Raw genomic sequence first — 26,476 nt, 5'->3', positions numbered from 1 at the left:
TATGATTTGTTTTACATCATTTATCTGAAGATGTTTATGTTCTAATTTAATGAGGTATTGAGCATAATTGGTTATTCCATATACTATATTCTTTCTTGTATTTGTTTCTTGTATTTGTTTCTGTTCTGTAAGATACTTTAATTACTACAATCTTCTTTATGTGTGAAGGTAACTACTAATGAAGGATTTGGAGGGGAAAAACCGGAAAGGAAAAAGCAATGGCATGGAATTATCCCCCTAGTTAAGTAGCCGAAGTATTCCTTTACCCCATTCCCTTTCAAATTCTTTGAAATACTTTTAAGGTTTGACTGTTCGAGGCTAACTCCCTCGCTTCCTCCTGCACTTTTCACAAATGAAACCTTCTTTGAGTTTCATACCAGTGGCTACATATGCTTTTTTCCCCCTAAAATGTATTTCTGAACCTCTGTATGCTTGTGCCTCTGGTGAGCAAGACAGCTCAGCGCTCTGGGTTGTAGTATGGTGAGTCACCAGCAGACTCTATCATTTGCCACTGGTGCAAGGTGGGCCAAAATTCTGTGTTGCTTTGCTAGAGGTACGGTTGCAAAATAAAGTTTAAAAATAGTTTATTGCATTTTAATAAAAATAAACTGCAAAGTCTGCAGTATTCATGCTTCACCTGGTTTCCCAAAAAATAAATGTACCTGCACTTTGAGATCAGTACGTGCTATGAATTATTCTCGATTCCTTTTTATTGTGAACATCAAGCTCGCCTGAGAGTTAGGAGGGGAATTCAAAAAGGGAGAAAAAGAGAGTCTGGTGTTGGTTGGTGGCAAGCTGCAGGAGAAAGGGAGTATATGAAAGGGGCGCTTAAGGATTTGGGAATCCAAAGGAGAAACTGAACAGCTTTAGTAAATGTTCAGTAAACTGTTGACAGCATTACTTATTGGTGCTGTCTTCCAGTCATCAAGCAGCTGAGTGTTTGCAATTTCAGCAGGTTTACACAATCAAGCAGCAGCTTGATTGTTGTATTTTGGCGAAGGGGTTGTTTGTATTTTTGGAGGATGGAAGAGCAGAGTTACCTCTGCAGTGGCAAGGACGTGGAAATACCACTTTAACTAGAAAGCATAAATCAAGGTTTTCAGAATCAAGTGCCTAAAATTAGGCTTCAAAGTCCTAATTTAAGAACTGAGAAAGTGGCTAATTTCCAAGAATGGTGAACAGCCAGGCCTAGCTATGCATTGCTCTCAGAAGTCAATACAATCATTTAGATGCCTGTTTTGAGATATTTTTTGGAACACGAGTTCAGGCACCTGATTTCGAAAAACGGGGTCTGTTGTCTGAGAGAGGATTCTTGCGCAGTAGAATGAAAGCCAAGGGATCCCGCTTGAAGCGAGCAGACTCATAACACCTTGAGCGTTCAGCCCCGCGTGTTTTGTTGTTTTATTTTGGTTTAGGGGCTGGGAGGGAAAGCAAACCTTAGGATTTCATTATTAGTCTTTAGGACTGGAAAGTGAAGTTACTCAAAGAAGAAGCTCAAGGAGCAACGTTAAAATGTAACCAAGAATCCTTATACCACTTTTTGACATAAACACACCAAAAATAACACTGTTATTTTGTGTTGAAAGCCTGAGAGTGAATTTCCTTTGTAAGAAAGAAGCTGGTAACATACTTCAATATTTAGTAGCTCTTTAATCAGGGAGTAGTGATGTGCCTTGCAAGAACATGTTATCACTTACTTGTAGGCTGTATGAAAAACTTTTATAAGTCAAAAAAATTCCAGAAGAAAAACATGTAATTTCTGTGTAGCCTTTAGCCCTAGAAGTAGACAGAGAAAGCAAAATGTTTTATAGGCTTCCAAAAAACACTACTTAGATGAGTGCAGAAGATTTTTGAAATCCTGATTTGAAAGGCTGATTTTCTGTGATAAGGCTTTTTGGGCCACAGCATTCAAAGTTAAACTTCAGCCTTAGGTCATTTTGTGTTGCAGAACTGGAAGTCCTGTAATTAAAAGAATCTGAGTAGTTTTATGAAAATCAGTGATTGCTTAGAGATGTCCAAAGGTAGTTAAAGATACTATCTCACTATATTTGTTGCTTCTTTAGAATAACGCTTCATACAACACGAGGGCAAAGGCTTAGCTAACGTCCTCTCGCTTTGTGTTTCCTATTAACATCTCCTGTTCTCCAACGAACTGCTTTGTACTCTACCACCTGTTCCAATAAGAAATATTGGTTTTTTGTTTTTTTGTTTTTTTGTTTTTTCTGTTGAGCCATGTCATCTGAATGACTTGGATGTGCCTGTGCTACATACCCCACAGGCAGTATCAGCTTACCCTCTTCTGTACAGTGGAGCATCAAATGTTAGGAGGTCAGTGTCAAAACAAATAAAAATCTCTGTAAAGGCTATATTTTCAATATCTTCCCTCTAAACTGTTCTTCCCAGAGAGCCTCCAGTGCGATGTGCTCTCTCAGACCTGTAGGTGCTTAGCCCCGCGCACCTGAGCTGGCTCTGTCCCCCCATGCAGGTGACTTTGTGGCAGTAGCGGCAGCAGCAGCTGCAGTGTCAGCCAGTTGCGTCTCAGCTCATCTGAGTCTTTAAGCCTCAGCTCATTTTGAGCAGTTAACGTTCACTTCCAAAAGCGTTCAGGAACCAGCTGTCCTTCTGCCATTCTCCAATAGGTACGTACAGCCTAACACTATAGTATCTCTGCATATAGTACACAATCATTGACAGTAGACTGGGTAGCTTGTAGCTTGGATATCACAGTAGCTTGGATATCAAGCAAGGAAACTGAGGCAGTTGATGCATACCAAGCTGGTAGAATGGTGGTAAGAGCAAGCTAGCAATGTGTATGGATTTTTCTAGAAGTGGAAAGGTGTTACTATTTTGATGTGGAAGGGCTTTTTTTCCCCTCCATCCTACAGCTGTGTAGCAGTTTTCTTCCAGGCTGATGAGAACTTCAGCCTTCCATCTTTCACAGCTTTTCTAGTTAGCAGTTCTTTTTGGGCATTTCTCCTGGACTTTGATGTCCTTACACAAGATGGCATCTCACGTGTGCTGGTGGATTCTGCTTGATGCCTCTTGCTTTAGTTCAAGTTTTCACAACTACCTAAAACACAATTTTTTGTAGATTGGGCAGTCACCTATCAATGTGTAGACTTCCTTTCTTTTAGATGTAAGCAGTGTTGCCAAAAATTGAGTTCTGACCAAAGGCATGTGGGTATTTTGCATATGGTGCTAATGTATTTGTTAATATTTTTGAAGATTTTCTTATCATCTTCAAATTATATATTTAGTAGTATTCTGTAAGTTTGACTAAAGAACAAAATTCACATTTTCTGGCTGAACAGCACGGCATGTAGTTATGTAAGCCCGAGCGCTCAAGCGTGTTTAAATTCTCCACACGAGCAGAAATAGGTTTGGGCACATCTATGAATTTCGTCTTGTTAGTAACCTTAATGACCTTAACATTTATTTAATGGTCATTTAGTGGTTGTTTAATCCTGGCTTTCTTGTTGTTGTTTTAGTTTTAAGGGATTTAAACATTTAAATCTTTTGACTTTGGCCAGTTGTCATCTTTTAATGGATTGTCAAACTCTGTTCCCTTACCATTTTAAAAAAGAGAGTGAAAAAGAAAGTCAGAGGTGGTTTCGTGCTACTGCATGTAACTACTGAATTCAGATATTTAGGATATTCTTTTCTTATCTTCTTTTAATTGTAGGAATGTAATCCATTTGACCTTAGTGACTTATTTGGGTGCACTAACATGGGCTTTGGGCATACCAGGAGAGCATGAAAATCATAATGTATTTTTAAAAGTTTATCAGAGGTCCGCTTTTATATCTTCCAAGGCGAACTTTCCTGGGAAATATGTTCTAGAGGACCCTGCTTGAGCAGGGAGGTTGGCCTAGATGATCTCCAGAGGTCCCTTCCAACCTCAACCATTCTGTGGTTCTGTGAATACCTAGGGATTCTGAGAAGTCTTCCACGTGCCCATATGAAAGAATCTCTAGCATCTGTTTAACAAACCACAAGAAAGTTGAGTTTTGATCTATTTTGTTTAAAACAAAATATTTATTTTCTGAGAATTAAATATTTGGGTCTTACGGAGTAAAGGCACTTTGTGGTTATAGGCTTGAGTACTTGCTGATGCTAATCCAGCTGGTGCGGGTGTTCAGGGACCTTACTACTCTTTTACAATTGAAAAGGGGAGGGGGCAGTTTATTTCCTGTCCATGGTAGAAAGGCAGAGATGGTAACTCTAGATGCTGTATTGTATACTTTGCTGTGAAATGACTTCTAGATAAAGGAGAATAGCTAGTTATCTGTTCATGTAAGTTATAAGCTCTAGAACTTCTTTATTTTCAGTATTAGGAAACATGCTAATTACAGTGTTTCAAATACCAAGTGGTTTAAATTTTCTGGAAGCTGATGTTTCTCTGAATTGGGAAACTATTCTAATTAGAAAAGAACCCTTGTAGTAGCTGCAGTTGAAGCAGTATTTAATGTTGTGTAGTTATTGGCAGGAGACTTGATGCATTTTCACGTGACCCCCTCTGGAACAAAAGCAGATTGTTTCACTCTGTTTTTCTGTTATACAAATGAATTCCTTTTGAAACAACTTCTTTTTCTGCAAATTCTGGAAATCGACACCAGGAGTGGTTCTTCCTTCACTAAGCCTTTCATAATCTACTATGTGATAATATTGGAACAAAAGCTGCTTTGGAGTAGCAACTCTTGTAGGTGAGACCTTTGCAGAAAGCTTCCCCTTTTGGAACAAGTTTTACTTCTACTTTTGTCAAAGTTCATTTCTTGCCTTCTCATTTAGCCATCTTTGCTGTAGCTAGGCATGGTTTGGTTTTGCTTCATTAGCTGTTCTCATATCTGACTTCTCGTAGTGTCCAATGAAGAATATTTATAGCAAGTCAGTTACATGAAATGAATTCAGTTCATATAACCAATTATTTTTTGAAACCCATTTTTTAGTCTGAAGTCTTTTTCTTGGAAGAGCGAACTTGAAGTAAGATGATGACTGTGGTTTATTGAATGAAGCAGTGTTACATAACTAAATCAATTGTTATTGGATCAAAGTAACAATTGACAAATTGAGTAAGTGGAGATTTCAAACAATAAAATAAATTACCTGCTGGAAAGTATTTTTCCTGGAGTTATTTAAGAGCTGACAGATATAAAAATTTTCCACAGCAGCTTCCTTTCTCTTCCCCTCCTTTTCGTTGGAAATTGGGTACTTATTTATAAAAAGTCTTCCTGATGGTCATGCTTCTTATCTGGATCTTAACAGCGCCTAGTCTTCTCAGTTAATCCTCATTATTCCTAAGATAGCAGCATGTCAATGCTGTGGACATTCACCCGGTCTCTCATAAGTTGTATATCACAATCTGTGATGTAATGTAATGGAAAAAATGTGTATTCTTCTGAAATGTGTCCTTATTTTGATTGAACTTCTTCAGAATTTTTAATGAAAAAATAAAATTATAGTATGAGTCAGGCTATAAAAGACTTTAAATACTCCAAGTTCTTTTAATTAAGCTCTTTTGTTTGTTCGTTTCTCATGACCAAACTCCAGGCAAGTTTCTGTGTCTCTGTGCAGTCCAAAACAGTAGGAAGACTTCACATACAAAGATTAGAAGGTCCTCTTCTGCGCAGCCTTAAGTGCTATGGGAAAAGATGGATTTGGTGGTACAGCCAGAAATACTCTATAAACGCTTGAGCCTCATGATTTAAGTTTGCCACAAGGTGGAAGGGATGTGGAGTTATGCAGAAGAAAAAGCGATGTAAATGCCGGTATACAAATTCATTTGGTTTTCTTATCTCACGGGAAGCATATGCTGCAGTGAAGTTCGAGCTCTGCGTGCCCTCAGGCAGCTGCTCAAGCTGAGGTGGGTCCCAGTCTCGCCGTGGGGCAAGCTGAGGTGGGTCCCAGTCTCGCCGTGGGGTGGGGGAAGGACAGCCAGCATGACATAGTTTTGTCACCCTCTCTGTTTTCCTTTTACGCTGGTAGTGGGGTACAAAACCTTTCTAGTTTTTTTTTTTTTTTTTTTAAAGAAAAAGATACGTCAGTCCCAGCTGACTAGAAGCTAGTATTCATTTAACTTATGCAAATCAGGAATATCTAAGAAGCAATGTTTTAACAGATGAACGTGAGACGTTTCTTAGCTAAAACCAAAAAAAACCCTGTGAACTTCTTTGTTGTTAGCAACTAGATATAAACTTGCATAATCGTTTCAGCTTTCACTGTGAGTGTGTTGACAGCTTACATGGTTTCTTATATTATTCCATGTAACTAAAAATTGCTGTTAATATTGCTATTTCATGGGGGAGAAACACTGAGAAGTGAAAATTGTGTTATTAAAGTAGGAGAAATTATTGTAGTGAAAGTTAGTACAGTTAACGATCTGGAGAAATTGAAAGGAATTCTGGATAGAAAAGAGGAAACTGTAGACTTTTTTTTTTTTTTTTTAATCAAAAAGAAAATTACTACTACTTCCCGTAAGAACTATTTCTTGCACAGCTGACCCTGCGCAGTAATGGAGGCTGTTGCTATTTCTTGCATGCTTTAACTTTATAGGGGTACAGCAGATTAGCATACTGCCGTGTAGCGGGTGCTATCAACAAATACTGGCTTGTGTGAGGAGATAACAGATGACATTTGAATCCCTTCATTTTACCGATATTTGAGTTTTATTTGATAATGTTTTGCCATTAGAGAAGTTGTGCAACTGGAGATCTTCATGCCATGAATTGCAGTTTTTCCATCCTGCCTCTGCAACCTTCTATCATTCTATAGCAATTGATCTGTTAGTTTTATGAGCTCTTAAACATAGCTGTATTCAGTAATCTATTCACAGAAGTGATAGCATAGCCAGTTTTTGCTTTTTCTTCCCTTCCTCCTCCACAGTTGAATATAGCAGTTAGTGTTGCCAGCTATGTGGGGTTGTTTGTTGAAATTCTCAAAAAAGCTTATTTTAATGTTGTTGGTTTTCTTGAGGTCCGTTCCCCCCCACACTTGCATAGGGATCTTGTGCAAATACAGGATGACATCTTACTTAAAAATCGACAGTTCAAATTAACCTGAAGTTCTTTTTTTTTTTTTTTCTGTATTTTAAAACTTCTAGGGATCTAGATCTATGATTAAATAGTTCAATGGGAAATATTGCTCTTAACATTAGTGGCTTTCTGCGGTGAGAATGAGCTTTCTGCATCTGACCCATGCTAGTAAGGTTGAGTATATATGCAATTTTGGTCCTGTTACGTTTTCTTTGTTAACCCTAACAAATAGTGTTCACATGATTAAAATATTTCTATGAGCTGAAGAACTAACTTTTTGTTCTTCATCTTTCCATTTCAATAGGTTTATAGAATGGAACTTCTGGATAAAACAATCAATAGCTACCTTGATGTTTGGCTTGGACCCAGAGGTAAGCTTTTTCAAAAAAAAAACAAAAACAAAAACAAAAAACCCCCAACCGTTCTAGAATTGATACTAAAGTGCAAATACTAGAGCATAAAGAAGAAAGGTTCCCTTTAACCGCCCGACTTTGACAGGTGACTACTTTCTATAGTGTCTGCAGAGCATCAAGTTGTGTGATTCTATTTTTTAAATAAATAAATATGTATATATAAAATATATATATATTAAAAAAATAAAAACGTGCACTCAGTGCTTTTTTTGATCTTCTGACCTGAAGAGCAGCTGATTTTTCAGCTGTGACAATTGTAAATGCTATTCTTACTATCAGTTAAATCTCAGTGTTAGTTTTACTGAACTACTTACTTTGCTCCGATCTGTGCAGATTTGTCTTAGAAGTTGATAATAGTTGATATGTTTAAAAAAAAAAGTCATACTTCAATTCTTACTTGTTGAAATAAAAATACTCTTGCACACATAAGCAGAGCTGCTCAAGAATTTTTCACTGAAGAATATGAAGTTTTGGAAAGTACTGATCCTTTGAAACATTCTTTAATTTTAACACATATTTCACTAGGTGAAGGGTCAGAGATGCAGAACAGAAATTCAGGTCAGCATGAGGGAGGGAGAGGTAGTGGAACCAGAATAGAAGATGGCCTTGTGGTGAAGGCCGTCATCTATGGTAGGGTGGTGCTGTCCCATGTGCCAGCCCTTTCCATTCCCATTCCAGGAACTATTAATTATCAGTATCCTGTATGCAGTGTGTTTAGCTAACCACTAGGGTATTATGGAGTGGCATGTGGGTTTTTTTTTTTTCGTCTGGTCACTTCAGTAGCGTCTTTCATGCTGCTTTTTGCTCTCGTTCTTCATTCGAGTGAAGCTCCTTTGCTGGTAATTCTTCCTCGCAGGAGAAATCCTGGTCTGCACTGGAACAAACCTGCAGTCTTTCAAAGTGTGTTTTCTGTTTACTTTTTGTTGTTCGATGCTCTCGTTGTCGTCATCTTCATACTAACCCTCTTCAAGTTAGCCTGGATGTTGTTATATAACTTTCTGTGTGTGCTGGTGTGATGGTATACTCTCTATTTTCATATCTTGAAAACATTGAGCCATAAAGGGAGGATAGCTAAACAATTCCCTGGCTTTCTTAACTATTTTCCGACCTATGTTTTAAGACCTCATTTTTTGCATTCAGGATCCACATCAGACTCCTTTATAAATAAGTTAAGGCTGTACATGCCAGCATTGCTTAAACTGCATTGTTCATCTGTGGTTTGGTAAACACGGTTTCTATCCTTCAGGCAGGTCTTTAGCAGAAGGAGTGAGCTACCATGTCGTCACTGGGTAGTGACAAGACGTGTGTTGTTTGTTGGGGGTTTTGTGGAAAAGTAGAGCATATCTTTCTCAACCGTTCATCTGAAATGCTTTCCTTCTGAGTAGTTTACCTGCTTTTTAAGAGGAATTTACGTGCTGACAGCTGGATTGGTTAGTCATGCTGGACTGACTGTTTTGTGTTTCATGGCTAAGACAAGGAGTCTGAAATCAAATTATGCCGGGTAGCACATATGTAAATCTGATTGGGTTAGTACTGATATATGGTAGATTAGAAAATAATTATCAGTATCATCTGCCAATAACCATAAAGGTATCTGGTTCACTCTTAGCTTTGGCTGTGTGAGGAAGTAAGGAGAAAAAAAAAAAAAAGTGTACAGATGTACTCTTGGGAAAAGTTGATTTGAGAGGATCAGGGAGGGGAAAAAACTTTGAAGCTTTTCTGTAAAATTTAAACTCATTGGTATTCAGGATGGAAGACGACTATGGCTGGTAGTGAGTATTTCAAAACAGTAGTAATTTAGGAATATCTTTGCATTAGGAAGAGGATTATTTTTTTTCTTTAACAATTGTATAACTAAAATCTTACTTGGGAAAGTTGTTCATAATTAGCAATTCAGCACTTGATTAAAAACATCTGCTGTTGTCCTTCCCCTTACAAAATCTAAGTGTTTGTATTTTTGTGTGTCTGTTTTGTTTCAGACCCCAGAGTAAAAGGATGGCTTCTTCTGGAGAACTATACACCTACCTTTATCTTCTCAGTCTTTTACTTACTAATCGTATGGCTAGGACCAAAGTACATGCGGAATAAACAGCCGTTCTCATGCAGGGGTATTCTAGTGGTCTACAACCTTGGACTTACACTGCTTTCTCTATATATGTTTTATGAGGTAGGAGAAAGGCTTTGGTTTGGGGTTATTTTGCAGTATCTGTTTTAACTATATTGGCTTATGCTGAAAACGGTTTATGCGTATTGTCCTCCTAAACTTGGGAAAACATCTACAAAATGTTATAACCATTCTTCAGTTTCACTTCTCAGAGGAGAAAACCGTAATTATTAAAGTTGATGCAAGGTTTATTTCATACCATCCTTTCATGTCTCAAGCATCTATACTGGCCTTGATAGCAAAGTTTCAGATGTGATTATCTCACTCAGTGCAAGTGAAAGCAGATATCTTCCTCTTTCAGCCCGAACCTTCAGAGTCTTTCAGTAAGTCTTCCTTGCCTAGAACACAAGCTTACCTGGATCACTTTGGAGGATTGTACAAAGTACTTGGTAGCAAAACTACATCTTCTTTTGGAGCGCAAAATATATTTTATTTAAATGTGTTTTATCATGCACGCACTCTTAGTATTTGAGTGATATTTCACCAACCTTGAAATAGCGTCTTTTGCGTCCTCTTAGTTTTGCTGAAACAATTGTATCAACGCAGTTGTGATTCACCTGTTTTTGAAAGTTAAAATCTGAATGTTGAAAGATGTTTGTAACTTACTCAATTTTGAACTGGACTTTTTGTTGACTTATTTTCTTTCTTAACAAAACAAAGATTTAGGCACTATAAACTTTTTCACTTCCTGTAGAGCGACTTAGCTCCTCTTAATCATAACTGTATGTTTCTGATAAGAGTGAAAAAGAACAACTATGGCAATGTAAATAAGAATGTAGTCAGAAAACGATCAAGCATGTGGCTTTAACGTACTGAATAGTCTGGCTTGCTTTTAACCAAAAGCATTTGACCTTTTTGTAAGAAGAGGTTTCATTTTCAACATGAGATTAAAAATAAGAACTAAAACTACTAACCTTTTTTGGCATTTGTTTACAATTGAGCTGTAATTCTCCTTTATAGGAAGTTAGTTGTATAGTGTTTTACAAGATGAATGTTTAGATAGGATGTGATTTAACTTATTTCTTCTGTACAGTGAAGTGTCTAATCAAAAATTACTTTACTGAATTGGATTATAAAGAACTTTGGTAAGCAGTTCTGGTTCAGTAGGTACTTAGAACAATTTATATTCTTGATCTGCTCACATTTCTAATGTTCTGTCAGGATATGCTAAATGTCTGTGTGAGAGGAAATGTATGCAGAATTTGTGTATCAATCTATTTAATTTGTCACAAAGTAGTATTGTAAACTTCGTGGGCAACATCTGCATTCTGGAAGTTTACAAGTGTAAACTTTTTATTCAGTTGTGCCAAGCATGGATAAAACTCAATGTAGCCAGTCTTTTTTTTTTTTTTTTTTTTTTAATACTTTGAATAATACTCATAGTTTCCGAATGAAAATTATTGTAACATTCTGCCCTGTTAAAAAACCTGCTGATAAATTTAAACAATAAAAAAGATTTAAGTTGTTGATCTTAGAAAGGTCTTTGTATATACAGACTTTTGCTAGTGTTGAATGGGTTCCTAAGAAAGGACTATTTATTGCATGTTGAAAAACTCCTCCTGCTTGGAACCAGCTGTATAGCGTTTATATTCTGAAAAAGTAAGACAAGTAAAATACAGTGACTGCTAAGGCTACTGTTTTCGGTGTAGTGAAACACTACGCCAAAATGCATGTTGCATTTAATGTAATATTATCTAAGCGGAAGTGTTCTCTGGCATTATTGTAAATATACCTTCTCTTTATAAATGGGAATACACAAGTGTACAGCATTATGAAGACTATTAAACTCATGACAGTTGCAACAAAATGCTCCTGGCAGCCTCCTGTAAGCTAATTTACTCTCCTGTAGCCTAAGTTGTCTTAGAAAACTGTTGGATATGCTCTGTTATAAGCATGCTACACCGCATCCCTACTTATGTAGCAATAATGTGCTAGACTTGAGGGCAAACTAGGTTCAGTAGCAAGGTGCCAATCCCATGAAAATGTAGACACGCAGAAATCCTTACGGGCAAAACACCAGGTTGGTGGAGGTTTGCAGGGTTGGGGCTGAAGAGCTGGGTGCGAAGGTAAAACTCAGCTTCCTGAGCCTCCAGGTGTGTTTTCGAGCTGCGGTGCCTCTATATTACCTCTGTCTGCCCAAAGCAGGTGATACTCTCGCTTGGGTCACATCAGTCATTGAAGGGCACGCATAGGCACGTGTTTTTTGAAGGATTAATTAACTACGTCAGTAGTACTTTATGCTGTAAGTTCTCCCTTTCAAGCCAAAATGCTGTAGAATAGCATTCAAGAAGAGAGATAGGAGAGGGCAAATGCATTTTAATGCTTATGTAACTCCGCGTTTCCTTCTGTGCTGTCAACTTTGTATTTCAGCTAGATTAAACATTCTCAGTCCTAGTTTGTGGAAAGCCGTAAAGCATCACCACGTATGAACTTGTTCAGTATCCTGTCTGAAAATAAGCTGTTTTAATAGCTTGCATATGATAGTAAAAACTCCAAAGAAGCATTTCAGCTCTGAGTTATAGCTGTGGCAGTGGTTCAGACCATGATTCATAGCATCACAGCTTTGGTTTAAATATCGTATGACCAAAACAAGATATTAAAGGAAGGCAGCCTCCCAACTAGGATGAGAATGCCGACCCATCTGGTTTTCTGGCCTTTACATCTGAACGGTGATGTGAAATAAGTGGGAAGAATATTTCTTTTTCATCATAAGATATACATAGTTTCAGCTACTGCATAGCCACACCATTTGGTCTCCTGGTGTAATACTAAACGTTTACTGGGACAGAGCAGTGCACACAGCATTTCTTTGGCACTTGCATGGTAGATAAAAGAGCTCAGTAGCGATATCACCTTATTTTAAAATGAGTAAAAAGTCTTGTACCTCTCATTTGGGATTTCTAGATAGTGATTTTTTTACCTACCTATTGTAAATTAGTCAGACATTTAATGATGATTCAAGACTGGTGTGCCTTATGGTGCTAGCAACACAAACTTAGGAGTCGTGGGCTGTGCCTGTCCCAGATGATTTAAAAGGCAAGATGGACTCAGGAGTACAGGAGAGGTTAGCGTAGGCTGAACAGTGCTGCTGCAGTGGCAAGCATTGCTATTCCAGTACTTTAGGAAGAGGGGATGCTTATTAGAGGGAAATAGCAGTGTTTCATTCTATGTAACTTTACAGTTCAGTCAGTCTAGTCATTCAGAGAGGCCTTGTGGACTCTGTTAGTCCTGATTATCTAAAGAACTGATACAATATCAGTCTTAGAACATGAAATAATCATTAAAAGATATGTTATTTAAAACACAAACTGGAGAACAGATCAGGTGTCGGGTAGGTGTTCCCTGGGAAGCGGTGGGGAAAAGAGGAGCCTGGAGTATGTGCATGAAGGAACACAAAAACGGCAGTTTTTGCCTCCAGTTAAGGGTGCTTGTGCACTGTGCTTATTTATCTACTAATTTGTAGTGCACACATAACGAGCATAATGCTGAGGTAGGGTTTGATTTGGACTTTGAGAGAAATGACATTCCTTTCTTAGGCAGGAGCAACAAGGATTGGTTTCGTTTGTGGTTGTGAAGGTGAATAGCAGGGTGCGCGCTGTTGTGCAGCTGGCAGAAAGATTATAGCTGTGTCCGTCAGTCATGCGTTAGCTGGCACAGTTGTATTTGAAGAAGCTGTTGGAGTGGTTAGGGAAGTAGGAGGCAATGCTGTCTTTGCCTGTGTCACTTTCTGGCTCTGGGATAATGAGGAAAGTCATCTTGCAGCACTGTGAGTAGAGACAGTGCCTCTCTAGGGGAGTTCTGGCTATATACTTGGGCTAAATAGTTAGTGTCCTAGGCTAGATTGCTAGGATATCTAGTTATAAGGTGCTGCACTGACCCTGTTTTTCCTTGGGGTGTTCGTTAGCAAAACTAGTCAAGTGATCTGGACCACCTAGACTTACATATGAGAAAACCAGTCTGTGGTTAAAGGCTCACTTTTTTAAAAGTGACTTTTTTATTTCTCTGCTCGATCTGAAACACACAAAAATTAATTCCATGATTCCCTACAGCATTAGCTTGAGAAAAGTCTCAGATTTTACTAAAAAGATGTGTTGTTGCATATGCAGTGGGATAAGCAGCCTCCGAAGAGGACCCTTCTGTCTTAGGAAGGACAGGACTGTCTGTGAGGAGATGCTGTGGCCCATCAGATCTGTGCAGGCAACGAAAGCGTGGCAGCATCTCTGTCAATCTGCTGTTTCCTCTCCTGTGTCTTTCTCTGCAGGTTCCGCTCTCATGCGAGGTGACTATATTAATAAAAAGATAAAAGTATCTGTCTTTGGAAATGCTTACTTTCTTTGATCAGACCTGTGAATTTTTGTTTCTTTTCACCCTAACCAAGTTCTCTTTTTGAACTTATCATGCCTTTACAGTGTGTTGCAGTGCTGGGTCCCTTACTGGTCCATTTCCAGGGAGTCTCATACTTGGTTTATATTGTGAAAATGCAAAATCCCTCCCTATAAAGTCTCACCAGTTCAGACTGGTGTTCGTATACAGGCTTAGTTTGGTAGCAGGTTGGGTAGAAAGCACGTGCCACAGCATTTTAAATAATTCAGTAACAGAATTACAAAATGAAAGTATTATAAAGATGAAAATTTCAATGCGGGAAAGAAAGGAAGAGCACAAAAGCAACTTCTAGCTGTAGGGTTTCCCCTGGAGCCTGATGATCTTTTAACATTGGCTTTGAGTACCATTTTAACTGGATTATGGAGTAGCTGTCATTTTTTTGGTATCATTTAAAAATCACATGCTCTGCTAAAAACTATGGCAGTCAGCTTTTTCTAGACAGATTAATTTCTCAAGAGAAGATACTTCTCTGGTTGTGCATCAGCAGTGCCATCAGCGAGCCTGGGCTCCTGCCAGTGGGCAGATGAAGGACTTCCCTGGGCACAGCTGGACGGCAAAGGTGTCCCCAAGCCTGGAGGGGCTGAAAGTCCAGCCAGGCTGTCATGGGGGAGCAAGGACACCTGGGCGAGTTAAGATCTGCTTAACCACAACCATGAGGAGGGGTTAGAAACTTACCATCCCGCAGGCCGGCCATAGTCAGCGTGAGAAATGACCTTCAATATACCGGGTGACGATTTAAGCGTGCATGAACATTTATTGTCTTCTACGCAGCATGTAAAAGGCTCATTGGGGCTGTACCCGCACCTCTGTAAATAACAAGTCTGTTTGGGAACCATTATTGGTCAAGTCTCAGCACTGAGACATTGTTTTTGTTTTATGAAGCCTTCCACCGTGTGCTGAAAGTATTGCAGATGTAATAAATAAAGGTGTAGGCGGCTGGATAACTTAGGAAAAGTATGCTGTATGTTGCACAAAGCAAGGTTTGCGGGTGGTGGTAGCAGCTTTTGACCTTGTAGGCCCTTCAGGAAAGGTCTGAGGTTTGGTTTGTTTTGTTATTAATTATTTGTGTAACTATATCTATCTATTGTATCTATTTATATCTATTATATGATAAAAGACGTTACCATTCCCCAGAAACGTTGCTTTTCTTATATTGTTTAAACCACCATGGCGATAAGAATATTGCCACTCCTAGCATGTTCTAATAGCATTTCTGGAAACTTGAGGGCTCGGGTTTAACTGAAGCTATCTATGTCCATACTGATGCTTTTGCCCTTCAAAGGCATGGAATCAGTCTAAATACCTTTGGTTTCATTATGCTTTAGGTAGTGAACCTAGATCACTTACACTGAAGGCTATTTAGATTTCACTGTAGCCTTTTCTCTGGAGAAATTTGTGGAATGCAAGGTTATTGACTGAAGCTGAGCCTCACTATCTGGAATAATTACAACATAAACATTGTGATTATTCTTTCATTTCTGACATTTCCTTGAACTATGAGAACTATATAAAAACATCTGTAAGCTCTTAACAACATTGTTACAGCACAATGCGTTGGTCTGTCTGATGGACCAGCGGGCGCCCCAGAAGCTGCACAGGCTTTCCTTCGATGGCATAAGAACGGCTTCATGCAACGTTTGCTCGGATGTGTGGCTGGTACTTTGGCATGCTATTGCTTTTACACTGGTGCGTTTTCAACAGCACCCCTTTCGTTATGGAAGCAGTAAGAGGTCCTCTTCTGGCTGCAATCCGCTGCTTGAGTAGAGCAGTTGCATCGGTCTCTTATCCGTGTGCAAGGCTGCTCTACTCTCGCTGTGGCCTGGTAATGCTGATTTGTGTCCATTACATGAGATAATTCCCGGTCTGTGTGTTCTGGTGTAACTAATTGTATTTTTTCTAAATATTGGCAGTACTTCTATCTCAGAAGGTCAAAAATAATAGCCTAGACTAACTGGGTATTTTAATAGCTAATTTAGGGGGAAAATGAGCCATCAAAGAAATAACATTAAGAAAAGGTAGATCACTTAAGTGATAACCTTTATTGTACCATTTAGAATTAGTTTCCCATTCACAGTTCTGAGCAACATTTAATAGCACCTGTTACTCTAGTCTTTAATGAACTGATCATTTTAGAAGAGTACAAAGAGTTTTTCACTATGGCTTTGAACATTCCTCTTCATTCTGTATGACTGTAGCTAAGGCCAAAAATGGACAAGCCTTTTGTCCTGCATACCTGTCTCTGCTTTTAAGCTTTTTTTTTGGGATACCTGGGAATAACCTAAATTTGTTATTTTCCTTTTCAAAGGGGAAAAATATTTAAAAACAACAAATAATAATCTCTTCTGTCATAGTATTAACTTAATAGAACCAATGGCAGGGAAAGAATGCTTCTGGAAAGGTAGAAGCCAGAACTACCAAGGCATCAGCCTTGGTTTTTATTTAAAAAAAAAAAAAAAAGGGCAGAAAGGAAAAGTTAAAATTCCATTCAAGGAAGTTTCCAATATGGAAATAACATTTAAGAAGTCCCTGGAGAGTGTGGCCTCCTGCCCTGCGCTCTGGGTGGAATGGCCTGCGAGGACCTGGCGCAGCTGCAGCATGTCCTCAGCGTAAGCCAAAGCACTCGTTCCCATCTCCTCGAGGGACCGCAGCGAGTGCGGTGACAAGGAGGCTTCCCGAGGCCGAGAGCAGCCACCGGGCTGGGGAGTCTTTGCCATGCTCTTTGGTGGGCGACGCTTCTTGACTGATGTCTCCAGCCGACCCGGGAGCGTTCACGCTCCAACGAGCTCTTCCTTTGGGAGTGTCCCTCTCCTCCTGCCGTTTCCTTTTTTTTCTTCTTTTTCTTTTAAATAAACTAGAATAAGTGCCCCAGTGCATTGCAGCGTCTCCTGACGTTTGGAAGTCGGGCAGGCAAAGGCACGTATTGCGGAGGAAATCACTTCTACCGTGAAGGGCGTAATACACTCGGCATTACTGAATTATTAAAAAAAAAAATTCTGAAGAATCAAAATACAGTGAAACATCAATTGTTGGCAGTTACGGATAGCAAAGTTGAAGATTTGTTCTGTCATTAAAATGAAAGAATCGTTGTCAGATCTGTATGTATAAAACTTCCTAAAAAATATGACTTTTTTCCCCAAAAATATAATTAGAGGAAAAATATATTTACTTTTCTTTGGTTGCTCACTTCCTCCAGAAATGAGACCATTGATAAAAGGGAAAGATATTTCTTAAGAACTTGGCTAGAATATGCCTATGTAAAACACATGCGCACGCTATGTTTTCAGTTTGGACAAGATGTTACCTCCCGTTTTTTATTCTGGTACCTGCAATTGGAAAAACTTCTGTTAATTCACCCTCTGTTTGCTGTTACGATTCAGTTACTACGTGGCGCTTAAACTCAACCTAGTGTTACATTCAGATATCTGTGAATCCCTCAATACCAGGTGCCTCAGGAAAGCCTCTGTTGCGGTTTGGGTATACTGCAGGGTGCAGTATTGTCATTGAATGACAAGTTATTCTTTGATCTTGTCAGCTGGTGACGGGAGTATGGGAAGGAGGATACAATTTCTTCTGTCAAGATACGCGCAGTGGAGGTGAAGCCGATATGAAGGTAATGTAATCACGAGTCATAGTTAATGACATTTCAGATTATCTCCTTGTATCTAAGGGGAGAGCAGAACAATATTGATTTATGGTTTGTGTTCAAACTACACTTTTTTTTCCCTTTAAAATACAATGGAAAATATATAGTGAAACATAATAGTTAATCCATAATATATTCATGCTAGATATTTACAAGTTCTGTGGATAATTATCTGTAAATTTGCAAGTGTTTCCTAGCTGAAAAACCAGTGAGTTCAGACGTGGTAGTCAGTGTGTAACCAACCACTGTTTGCCGTGACTCCCCTTCTCTTTCTGAGGGGTGTGTGATGGTGATTTCTGGTCCCTCTTTAGATGTCTCCTTCACAGACAGCACTACAGTAAGAACTGTGGTTAAATATTCTCTCCTGTTTCTCCCAGGACACCCCAGATGCACAGCGATAACCTCATAAAGCATTCTTTATCCTCCTTCTGTTTTCATCTGTAGCTATAACTTTGTACCCAAGTCACCTATGGAGAAACCTGAGACAAATAACGGTCTGAAGTGTTAGAGAACGTCTCAGCAGAGTCTTAATCTCAGAGTAGTGCAAGGTGGAGTTTGGATTTTAATTACTTAGATAGCAGAAGAGTTAAGAGCCCCCACAATGCACAATGCTTTTAAAACTTGTATCTTTTTCTCTAGATTATACAGGTGCTGTGGTGGTACTATTTCTCCAAGTTGATTGAATTCATGGATACCTTCTTTTTTATTCTGCGGAAAAATAATCATCAGATCACGGTTCTGCATGTCTATCACCATGCGACAATGCTGAACATCTGGTGGTTTGTTATGAACTGGGTGCCTTGCGGTCACTGTAAGTACTGGGCTGCGGTGGAGAACACTTGCAACAAAGGCCTTGTTTGGTTTTTGTTTGGTCGAATCAAGCAACTCTGGTCCTTCAGCTGCAGGATTTGTTCTGTCTGATATTAAGCTACTTTATTAAATTGCAGCCAATGCTTACAGATATTAAGCTACCCTGTGGAGTGTCTTTGAAAAGGCATGCTAGATATAGCTTGAAGATTTTGCTGGAACAGCAGCTGATATTTATCTACTGCAGTATTCCACCTGCCAACTTTATTTCCTCATTTTTTGTGGTGGTTGCAAACCCTAAAATAAAACAGTATTCTTCTCCAAGTCAGGGCCAGAAGCTGCTTTCAGCTGCAAGATGGCTAATAGTGACTCTTGTCCTTGAATCTGTCAAGCTCACTAGAGATGTTAGCTTTCTTAAATTAATCTCATTATCCCAGTAACAAATGATTTCAATTAAAATTTTGTCCCCGAGCACTACTGAATGCTTCTTAAATGGAAGATTTCACTGTCTTTCTTCTTTAAATACTGTTAACCTCTGGTAATCTCTCTTTGATTCTTTAATTTCACTTGCTTTTAGTTGGCATCCAGTTTCCTAACTGCATTGGTGTAGCTTAGTTGCGGTTCCGATGTGCAGCTTACAGATACTGGCTTTGTAGAAAACTCTTGTGAGAGAAGCTTGTTGCAGATTCAGTGGGTTTGAAGTAAAAGCAGTGCAGACCGAAAAGTTGGATTGCTCAGGACTCTGCTTTCTGAGCCAAACAACATAGAAACTTATATTTGTTTTGTGTTGTCAGCACAACAGTGAGTAATGTTTAACTTACAGAAAGAGTGCATCTGGAACCACGTTCTCCTCTAGAGAAGCCGATCCCTGTTTGTAGAACAGTCAAAAGTGCAAGTGCTTGGTCTAGCTTGTGTTTGAGTGGTCTTGAAAATACTTTTGTTTTATTCCTTGTGATATGTTTTTGATCTTCCCTTCCAAGCTTTGTGTTCTGCTTGGTCATATCACTTATGCAGTTTTGCAATAAGCTAAAATTTAAATTTCTTTAATGACTAAAGATGCTGTAGAAAAGAACAAATGAAATACGTAACGTGCAGTTTCAGGAGATACCTATTGCATTTGGTTATAAATGACAAAGTAGGTCCCTGGCTGGTAAGAAGTGAAATGAACCTAAAGTTCGATTGGTGAAGCTATTGATTGGTGGGCATGTTTATGTGCCTCCTTTGATTCAGCTTCCTCGCTTCCCCTGGGAAGCTGGGATGTAGAAATGAAAAAGAATAAACAGAAAAAACAAAAACAAACAGATGATATAAAGTACACAGGTACAAAGCATCTCAGCCACTTAGTTGGGTTAACAGAAAAACTTCTAGCAGAGTAGACTTTTTTTTTTTAAGTCTTTGTTCGAAGAGAAATCATGTTTTAAATAGTTGCATTTTGAAATTGTTTGTTTTGATAGGTTCCATACAAAAGCATGTGCCTGGTAATAAAACATACTTTCTTTCTGCTTTGCTATTTTAGCTTACTTCGGTGCCACGCTGAATAGCTTTATCCATGTCCTCATGTACTCCTACTACGGATTGTCGGCCGTTCCAGCCATGCGTCCATATCTGTGGTGGAAGAAGTACATCACTCAGGGGCAGCTGGTGAGTGATTAGCTCTTCAAGCGCTCGTATTAGCGATGACATCTCCTTGTCTTTACTGAGTTAGAAACTTTTGGCAAGAGGGAAGGGGAAGACAAAAAGGAAGGAAAAATGAGAGCAAGTACCCTGCTACATCTGTAAGTGCCTAAATCACCTTAAAAATCTAGCCTTTGCACCTCCATTGAGTACTGTTTTCAGGTTGGTGGGGGCTTAGGGTCTGACAGTGGATATAAGTGAGTGCTGAACAGCTTAGTGGGATCTTTCTCTAACTTCTTACGGTCCGTGGCTAGGTGTATTCGGGGGTTGCAGCGCTGGGTTTCCTGGGACTCTCTAGCCAGAGGGAGGGAGAAGCTTTTTTTCCAAGTCAGTTTTAGACAGTGAACTCTTAGCGTTTGTTGCTCAGGCTGATGTTGGGATGACAGAAACTGAATGCACCCCAGTCCACAGCTAACAAGGCCCTTCATTCTAGTCCTAGAGAACAATGACTTTTCTGTCTCACTTTCGCACGCAGTCGTAAATGGTTTATTAAAAACTGTTCAATATTTCTGGTCTCCTTCTGCGCTTTAAATAGGCAGATTTTTTTTCACTTGTAATTCTATGTTGGACTCCTCGCATCCATTTGTATTGTTTCCTGTGTATACAGTGATGAAGCCTGAAAGCTGTGCACTGGAGGTGAAAGGAGTAATGAAATTAAGCAATGTGGCACTTGCTGTAGTAATACTGCATGAGAACCATGTTTCAATGTGTGTAATGTCTCAAAATGCCACAAAAAAGATACACAGGTAATTTTTCTTCCCCGTTTTATAGATGGGGAAACTGAAGCCTAGAGATGCAACTTTTTTTTTTTTTTTTTCTGAGTCAGACCCATCCGGGCTGTGAATAGATTCAGTTTAGTAATATTTTCTTGAGATGGCCAGCGATTCAAAGTTTGATTCTCAATATCTTTTTTTTTTCTTAGCACTGTTTCTTCCTGCAGGATGGCTAAATGTTGTAGCAGCAAGAAGTTTCTTGTTTGTTTGTTTGTTTTGTTTTGTTTTGTTTGTTTTTCCTTCCAGGTTTAGGCACCATTCTTCCTCCTTGCTGTTCAATTGCTGCAGAGTGCAGGTGTCTCAGCGCTTAGGTTGCTCCTCTGGCTGTTGTCATAGCCACTTTCACTTCCCTGCCTGGCCTGTGTGTGTAACTGTTAGGGCAGCATCTTAGCAGGACAGAACTGTTTTTTTCACTTTTTAAATAAACATTCCCTAATCTGGTAATTCCTGTCAGGATGAAACTTGCCCAAAGCCCTCTGCAGCACTTAAGCCCAAACAGTATTTGTTCCACAGAGGTAACTGAACACAGCTAAGCAGAAGGACTTATGAACCCCACTCCTTCCCTACCCCCTGCTTCATATATACAGCCTTTACCCTCCCCTGCAAAATCTTCCACTGGAGCCCAGTTCCAGGATCTGGGAGAGGATCACGGGATCTGCATGCAGACTCAGTGACCCCACGTCTTTGACAACTGGAGCAGGGAGATGCAAATCTACTCTGTTAGGTTGATAGACCCGAACCTTGACAGAGCTCGCACTAGGGAGGAGAGGTGGTCTTTGCTCCTTGGGATACTTATAAATCAGTCCTACGCGGAGTACACTTATGCTCTAAGATGGAATAATAGTAATCAAATAAAAACACTTAAACAACAGAGTACCATGACCTGAATGTCTGCTAAGTCACGTTTCCATTGTTAGTAAGACTTTCAGAGAAGATAAACTTGTCCAAACACACAGTAGTACGTATTTTGACTTGTTTGGAAAATAACTGACTAGGTTTTGATCAGTAATAGTCTTTTGCCTCCTTGCATTAGTGTGCTCCATTTTCTCTTTTTTGTCTCTCCCCAGACTCAATTCGTCCTGACAATCTTCCAGACAAGCTGCGGTGTTGTTTGGCCATGTGCATTTCCTCAGGGTTGGCTGTATTTCCAGATCTCTTACATGATTTCTTTGATTATCCTCTTTACAAATTTCTACATTCAGGTAAAAGTAATATTCATTGACTCTTGGTATCATTCTGCTGAATGCATTTCATCTGAAAGCTGCGTTATGGAAAGATGTGCTTGAAATATCCTTTTGTTTCTTCCAGTAACATGCATATGTTTTTTAGTGCTATGTATTTATATTTGAGGAAATATTTTTTTATTTATCCAGGGAAATCTCCCCAACTTTCAACATACAGAAATCTGATTTTGGTTCACCTTTACAGGGATTTGTTTATATTTCCATATGGAAAATTAGCATTTTGAATTGTGTTTCCGAGAAATTTATTTCATGTCTGAATAGGTCCAGACTGAATATGTGTTGTTCTGAGAAGGTCATAATCAGGCTCTCTGCGAAGATGTACTTCAGTCATCTTCTAAAAAAAATCAAACCAAAACAACATACAGCCCCCCAAACGAACAGGGAAATTCTGTTAAATATTTGAAATGTCTTTTGAAAGATCCAAGCATTCCAGGGCTGGTAAGAGTGACTTTTGGGGCAAAATAGTAGGCTTTCCTTTCTCATCTTCTGGTACTTAAAACCAGTCCCATGGTTCATGTCACTAACTGCATATGAACATGCTAATTAAACATGGTCATCTATTCCAAATACCGTTTTAACATTCTCCATCAACTTTACTCATATTTTAACTTTTAACCATTTAACTTCCCTCCACATGCAAATACTTTGGGACATACGTTCTTGTCTGGCTACTGAGGCCCTTTGACAAAGTTTAATTCACATGTGCTTCTCACTGTCTGTAATTTTTGTTGTTGTTGTTGTTTTGGTGTTCTGAGCCTCCCTGTTCCTGTTAGTTTTTGCTTCTTTCTTGCTTGATGTCTCAGCTGGTGCAAATTTACTTCACATTTCTGCCTCTGAAACTTCTCTCATCATTCTTGTTTACCCACTTCTAGTTTTGGCCTTGTCATAGATACTGTGACCTGTAGTACATCAAACCTCCTTTCACCCTTGTCATTTTGAGCATGTTCTTATGGTGTATTCTGCTCATAAAATTTCTTTCTTCTTCCTAATCTACTGTTAACAAAATACTGCCAATGCTACACCATCATACTACCAATCCTTTTTCTTTTCCTGTGCACCACTTCCCTTATTTTGAAGAGTGAAACACACAGCCTCATATACAAAAAATGGTTAAGCTTGTTAGACTTTGCCACCAGCGTGAGGTCCTTAAAAATGATGGATGCAAATTTGCTTCTGTGTTTCTTGAATCACTGTGAGGAAGCGGCTATTTATATCTATTTAAGCAAAACCATGTGTCTTTCTGTATATTCTAGACTTACAACAAGAAGGCATCCTCGAGGAGGAAAGAGTATCAGAATGGCTCTACAGCCACTGTGAACGGGTACACAAACAGCTTTTCTTCCCTTGAGAACAATGTGAAACAAAGAAAACAAAGGAAGGATTGAAGACCAAACTGAAAAACCATTTTGATACCCCCAACAACAAAATCATCTGATTGTAAGCACAATAAGAGTTGTGCACTAATACTCTAATGGCTACTGTAACTATTCCTGCCTAGAATAGTGTGATTTATGTAGGACTTAACCAGTGCAAACACCCTAGAAACTGTATACAGAATATAAAAGTAGGTTAAAGTTTAATAATAATTCTGGGCTGTCACTGACCCTGCTATAGACTGTGGAAGGGAGTATTGTAGTATATGACACTGCTGTTGCCTTACTAGTCAATATGATAGGTGCTGAATTATGATTCACAATTTGAAAACACTGTAATCTAAACTCCATTTTTTTACTGTAGATTATGCATGTGATTGTAGAGGTAATTTGTACGATGCTGGTTTCAGTAGATAAACACACATGCCTTAAAAATTAAAAAGCAGGGCCCAAAGCTTATTACTGGTTTAAAAATTAAGGTATGTTTCAACTTTTTGGTTGATTGACTTTTTATTAAAAAGTCATTTAGAAGAATCCATTGATCATTTTACTGTTCTGTATGTGATACATGGTAAGTATCTCCTACATGATACAGTGAAATTGGAAATGGCACATTTAGTTTTGTATATTTGGCTTTAACTGACTAAACAGTCACAAACCAGATGGAAAAGTTATTTTACCTTTTTAATAGATCTTATTTTTTTATTTGAACTGTGTCACTAATGTAAAATTAATTGGCGCTTACACAGTCCAGTAAGACTTAAGTATTGTCTCTAAGGTTTAGAGTATATACAGGGTGGACCCATCTTTTCTTTTTTCTTTCTTTTCTTATTTCTGAGAATTGTTATGTGCTAAGAGTGATTTTTAATATGGAAACTGGCAGAGTTTCAAGTGTTGTTACCATAGCCATATCCACATTTAGGAGCAACTGTTTAAGTAAGTCTGTGACATATCCAAAAATGAATTTATAAATGGAGACAGAAGGATGCTTTTACGATGGAATTGTTTGTATTTAAGTTGGTATCTGTCGTGTTCTTTATGTAGCATACGTTCATTTTTAAAATGTGCCTCACAAAAACATTTTTTCCCAAAAAAGCAAAATTAAACAATCTTAAGTCATACATGATGTTTTTTAAATGTTACTGAAAAGTGCTGGAGATGAGTGTGTGTTTCTGTAATGTGAGTTGTGTATATCACCTGTAACGTTTTGGCTTGTTACCTGAAGATTGGTTTAAGAGTGCTTGTTTAAATTACTCCTTCCTGTAAAGTCTTGCCTTGTCTTGCCTCCTTACGAGGAGTCAGTTGCAAAGCCAGTATCTATTCCTGGTATATGATTATGGTGTCTGCCATGGTGGAGTTTGGCTTATGAATATCTTATTCACTAAGCTCTGAAAAATTAAATTGTGCAAGACATCGTGTTGATCATCACTCAAGCTTAACTATTTGTTGTTGATATTTATATAAAAACCAGTTTTAACATGTTTAATTTTTTTTAAATTAAATCTTTTAAAATTTGTTTTGCACATCTCTTAGGGAATTAATAAGTTCTACTAGCCTTGTGGGTTTTCATTCCTTGTTTTGAAGGAGACAGTGTCTGTTATGTTTACATTATCAAAGCTTGTGTGTGTGTCTTCATTTCTAGGTACTGGTTTGCAGAGTCTTTACATAGCTCAGTACAGCAGCTATAATGTTCAAAATAGACTGTCTAAATGTGCTAGAAATAAACTCTTGACTCATCTGAATATACCTACATTGTTAATGTTTGACATGGTTTAATCATTAAAACATTTTTGGTGATCTCTGCCTGAATTCTATAGTGGGTTTGTACAGATTTAATACATTGCCATATTTTGTGTGAGGCCAACTAGGAATTGTCTTGATGGAGGGATAGCTGCAGACATTTAGAGAAATTTAGTAAACTAGAAATTTAATATCAAATTCCTTACAGAAAACTTGGGCTGTACTCAGTAGAATTTTTCTGTCGCTCCAGCTTCCCTTTAGTGATCATGCCCTCTCTGATTTGAGTGTTTAATCAATGTGTTGTGACCAGCTCAGATAGTGTGATGAGGACGATGATGGACTTAGCAAACACAGAACTACTTACATAGTTGTCTATCTTGTAGTGCATAGACTCTTTGTACAAGAAACCGAGCCCAAGGAAATGGGCTTCGCATTTTGCCCGGAAGGCTCCGAGGTTTCATGTTACTCTGGGCGTCTTCTGGGAGAGAGCTCCAGGTTCCTGAGTCGGTTGCTAGGAAAGCTTTTTCTCCTGCACATATAAATTCAGCTGTGAAACAGTGTTTTTCTGAGCGGGGCGGATCTATTTTGAAAGGCTAGTGAGGGCAGTACAGGTGCAGTACAGATGATCAGCCAAAGCCACAGAGGGTACCTAGAAGGCAGAAGCTGTAATACCAAGCTGGCGCTCCCTGGGAGCCAGCGGAGCCGGAGCTGCTGCGCTCTGAACCTACCCTTCAAGGTCAGTGATATGCTGTGGCGAAACGTCATCCTTTATGAGCGTTTTGCTTTATGCTCATTTGCCACTATATAGACCCTTGACTCCGTCCAAAGCTGCCAGGAAATGCGGTTTCATGAAGATGTGTAGTTTGGGCTCTGTTTTGTTGGGTTGGGTGGTGCAGTGGGCCCGCAGACAGCTGCTGTAGCGTCCATATCAGCAAGTCGGAAGATGGGGGCTGCCAGGTGCTCTGTCACTGTCTCGGCCGCAAACAAAAAGTGCTTAAGAGCTGCAGAGGTTAGATTAGATGTCCCTTTTCCAACCTGTTTGCTAGTTTTGGTAACATGATGGACTGAGTGAGGAAACCTGGCTCTGCTTCCAGCTCGTTACATGATCTGGGGCAAGTCATGGCCTCTGTTTGCCTTGATTTTCCTGGTTAACTGAAGTTTTACTAATAGATATCACTGTGATTGGTGTCTAGGACTGCAAAAGAGTCTTCTGAAAGGACTTTCTTACTTCACG

At 38.9% G+C, this 26,476-nt stretch overlaps 1 protein-coding gene across 3 annotated transcripts in view; it reads left to right on the top strand.

The window, feature by feature from the left end:
• Nucleotides 1-25,299, top strand: part of ELOVL5 (ELOVL fatty acid elongase 5) — a 42,129-nt gene extending 16,830 nt beyond the window's left edge. For 2 of the 3 annotated variants that reach the window (XM_068937376.1, XM_068937375.1), the window contains 7 exons: nt 7,333-7,399; nt 9,421-9,608; nt 17,521-17,598; nt 18,271-18,442; nt 19,955-20,079; nt 21,953-22,087; nt 23,383-25,299. In XM_068937376.1, coding sequence (XP_068793477.1) covers nt 7,342-7,399; nt 9,421-9,608; nt 17,521-17,598; nt 18,271-18,442; nt 19,955-20,079; nt 21,953-22,087; nt 23,383-23,514 — 888 coding nt within the window. In that variant the 5' untranslated portion in view covers nt 7,333-7,341 and the 3' untranslated portion in view covers nt 23,515-25,299. Of the gene's footprint in view, nt 1-5,803; nt 5,861-7,332; nt 7,400-9,420; nt 9,609-17,520; nt 17,599-18,270; nt 18,443-19,954; nt 20,080-21,952; nt 22,088-23,382 lie in introns of all 3 variants that reach the window. The other variant, XM_068937377.1, reaches the window with a different exon arrangement.
• The last annotated feature ends 1,177 nt before the right edge of the window (nt 25,300-26,476 follow it).

This window comes from Struthio camelus, chromosome 3 (genome assembly GCF_040807025.1).
Source record: "Struthio camelus isolate bStrCam1 chromosome 3, bStrCam1.hap1, whole genome shotgun sequence".
Lineage (NCBI taxonomy): Eukaryota > Metazoa > Chordata > Aves > Struthioniformes > Struthionidae > Struthio > Struthio camelus.
This window is presented reverse-complemented; position numbering and strand designations above follow the sequence as displayed.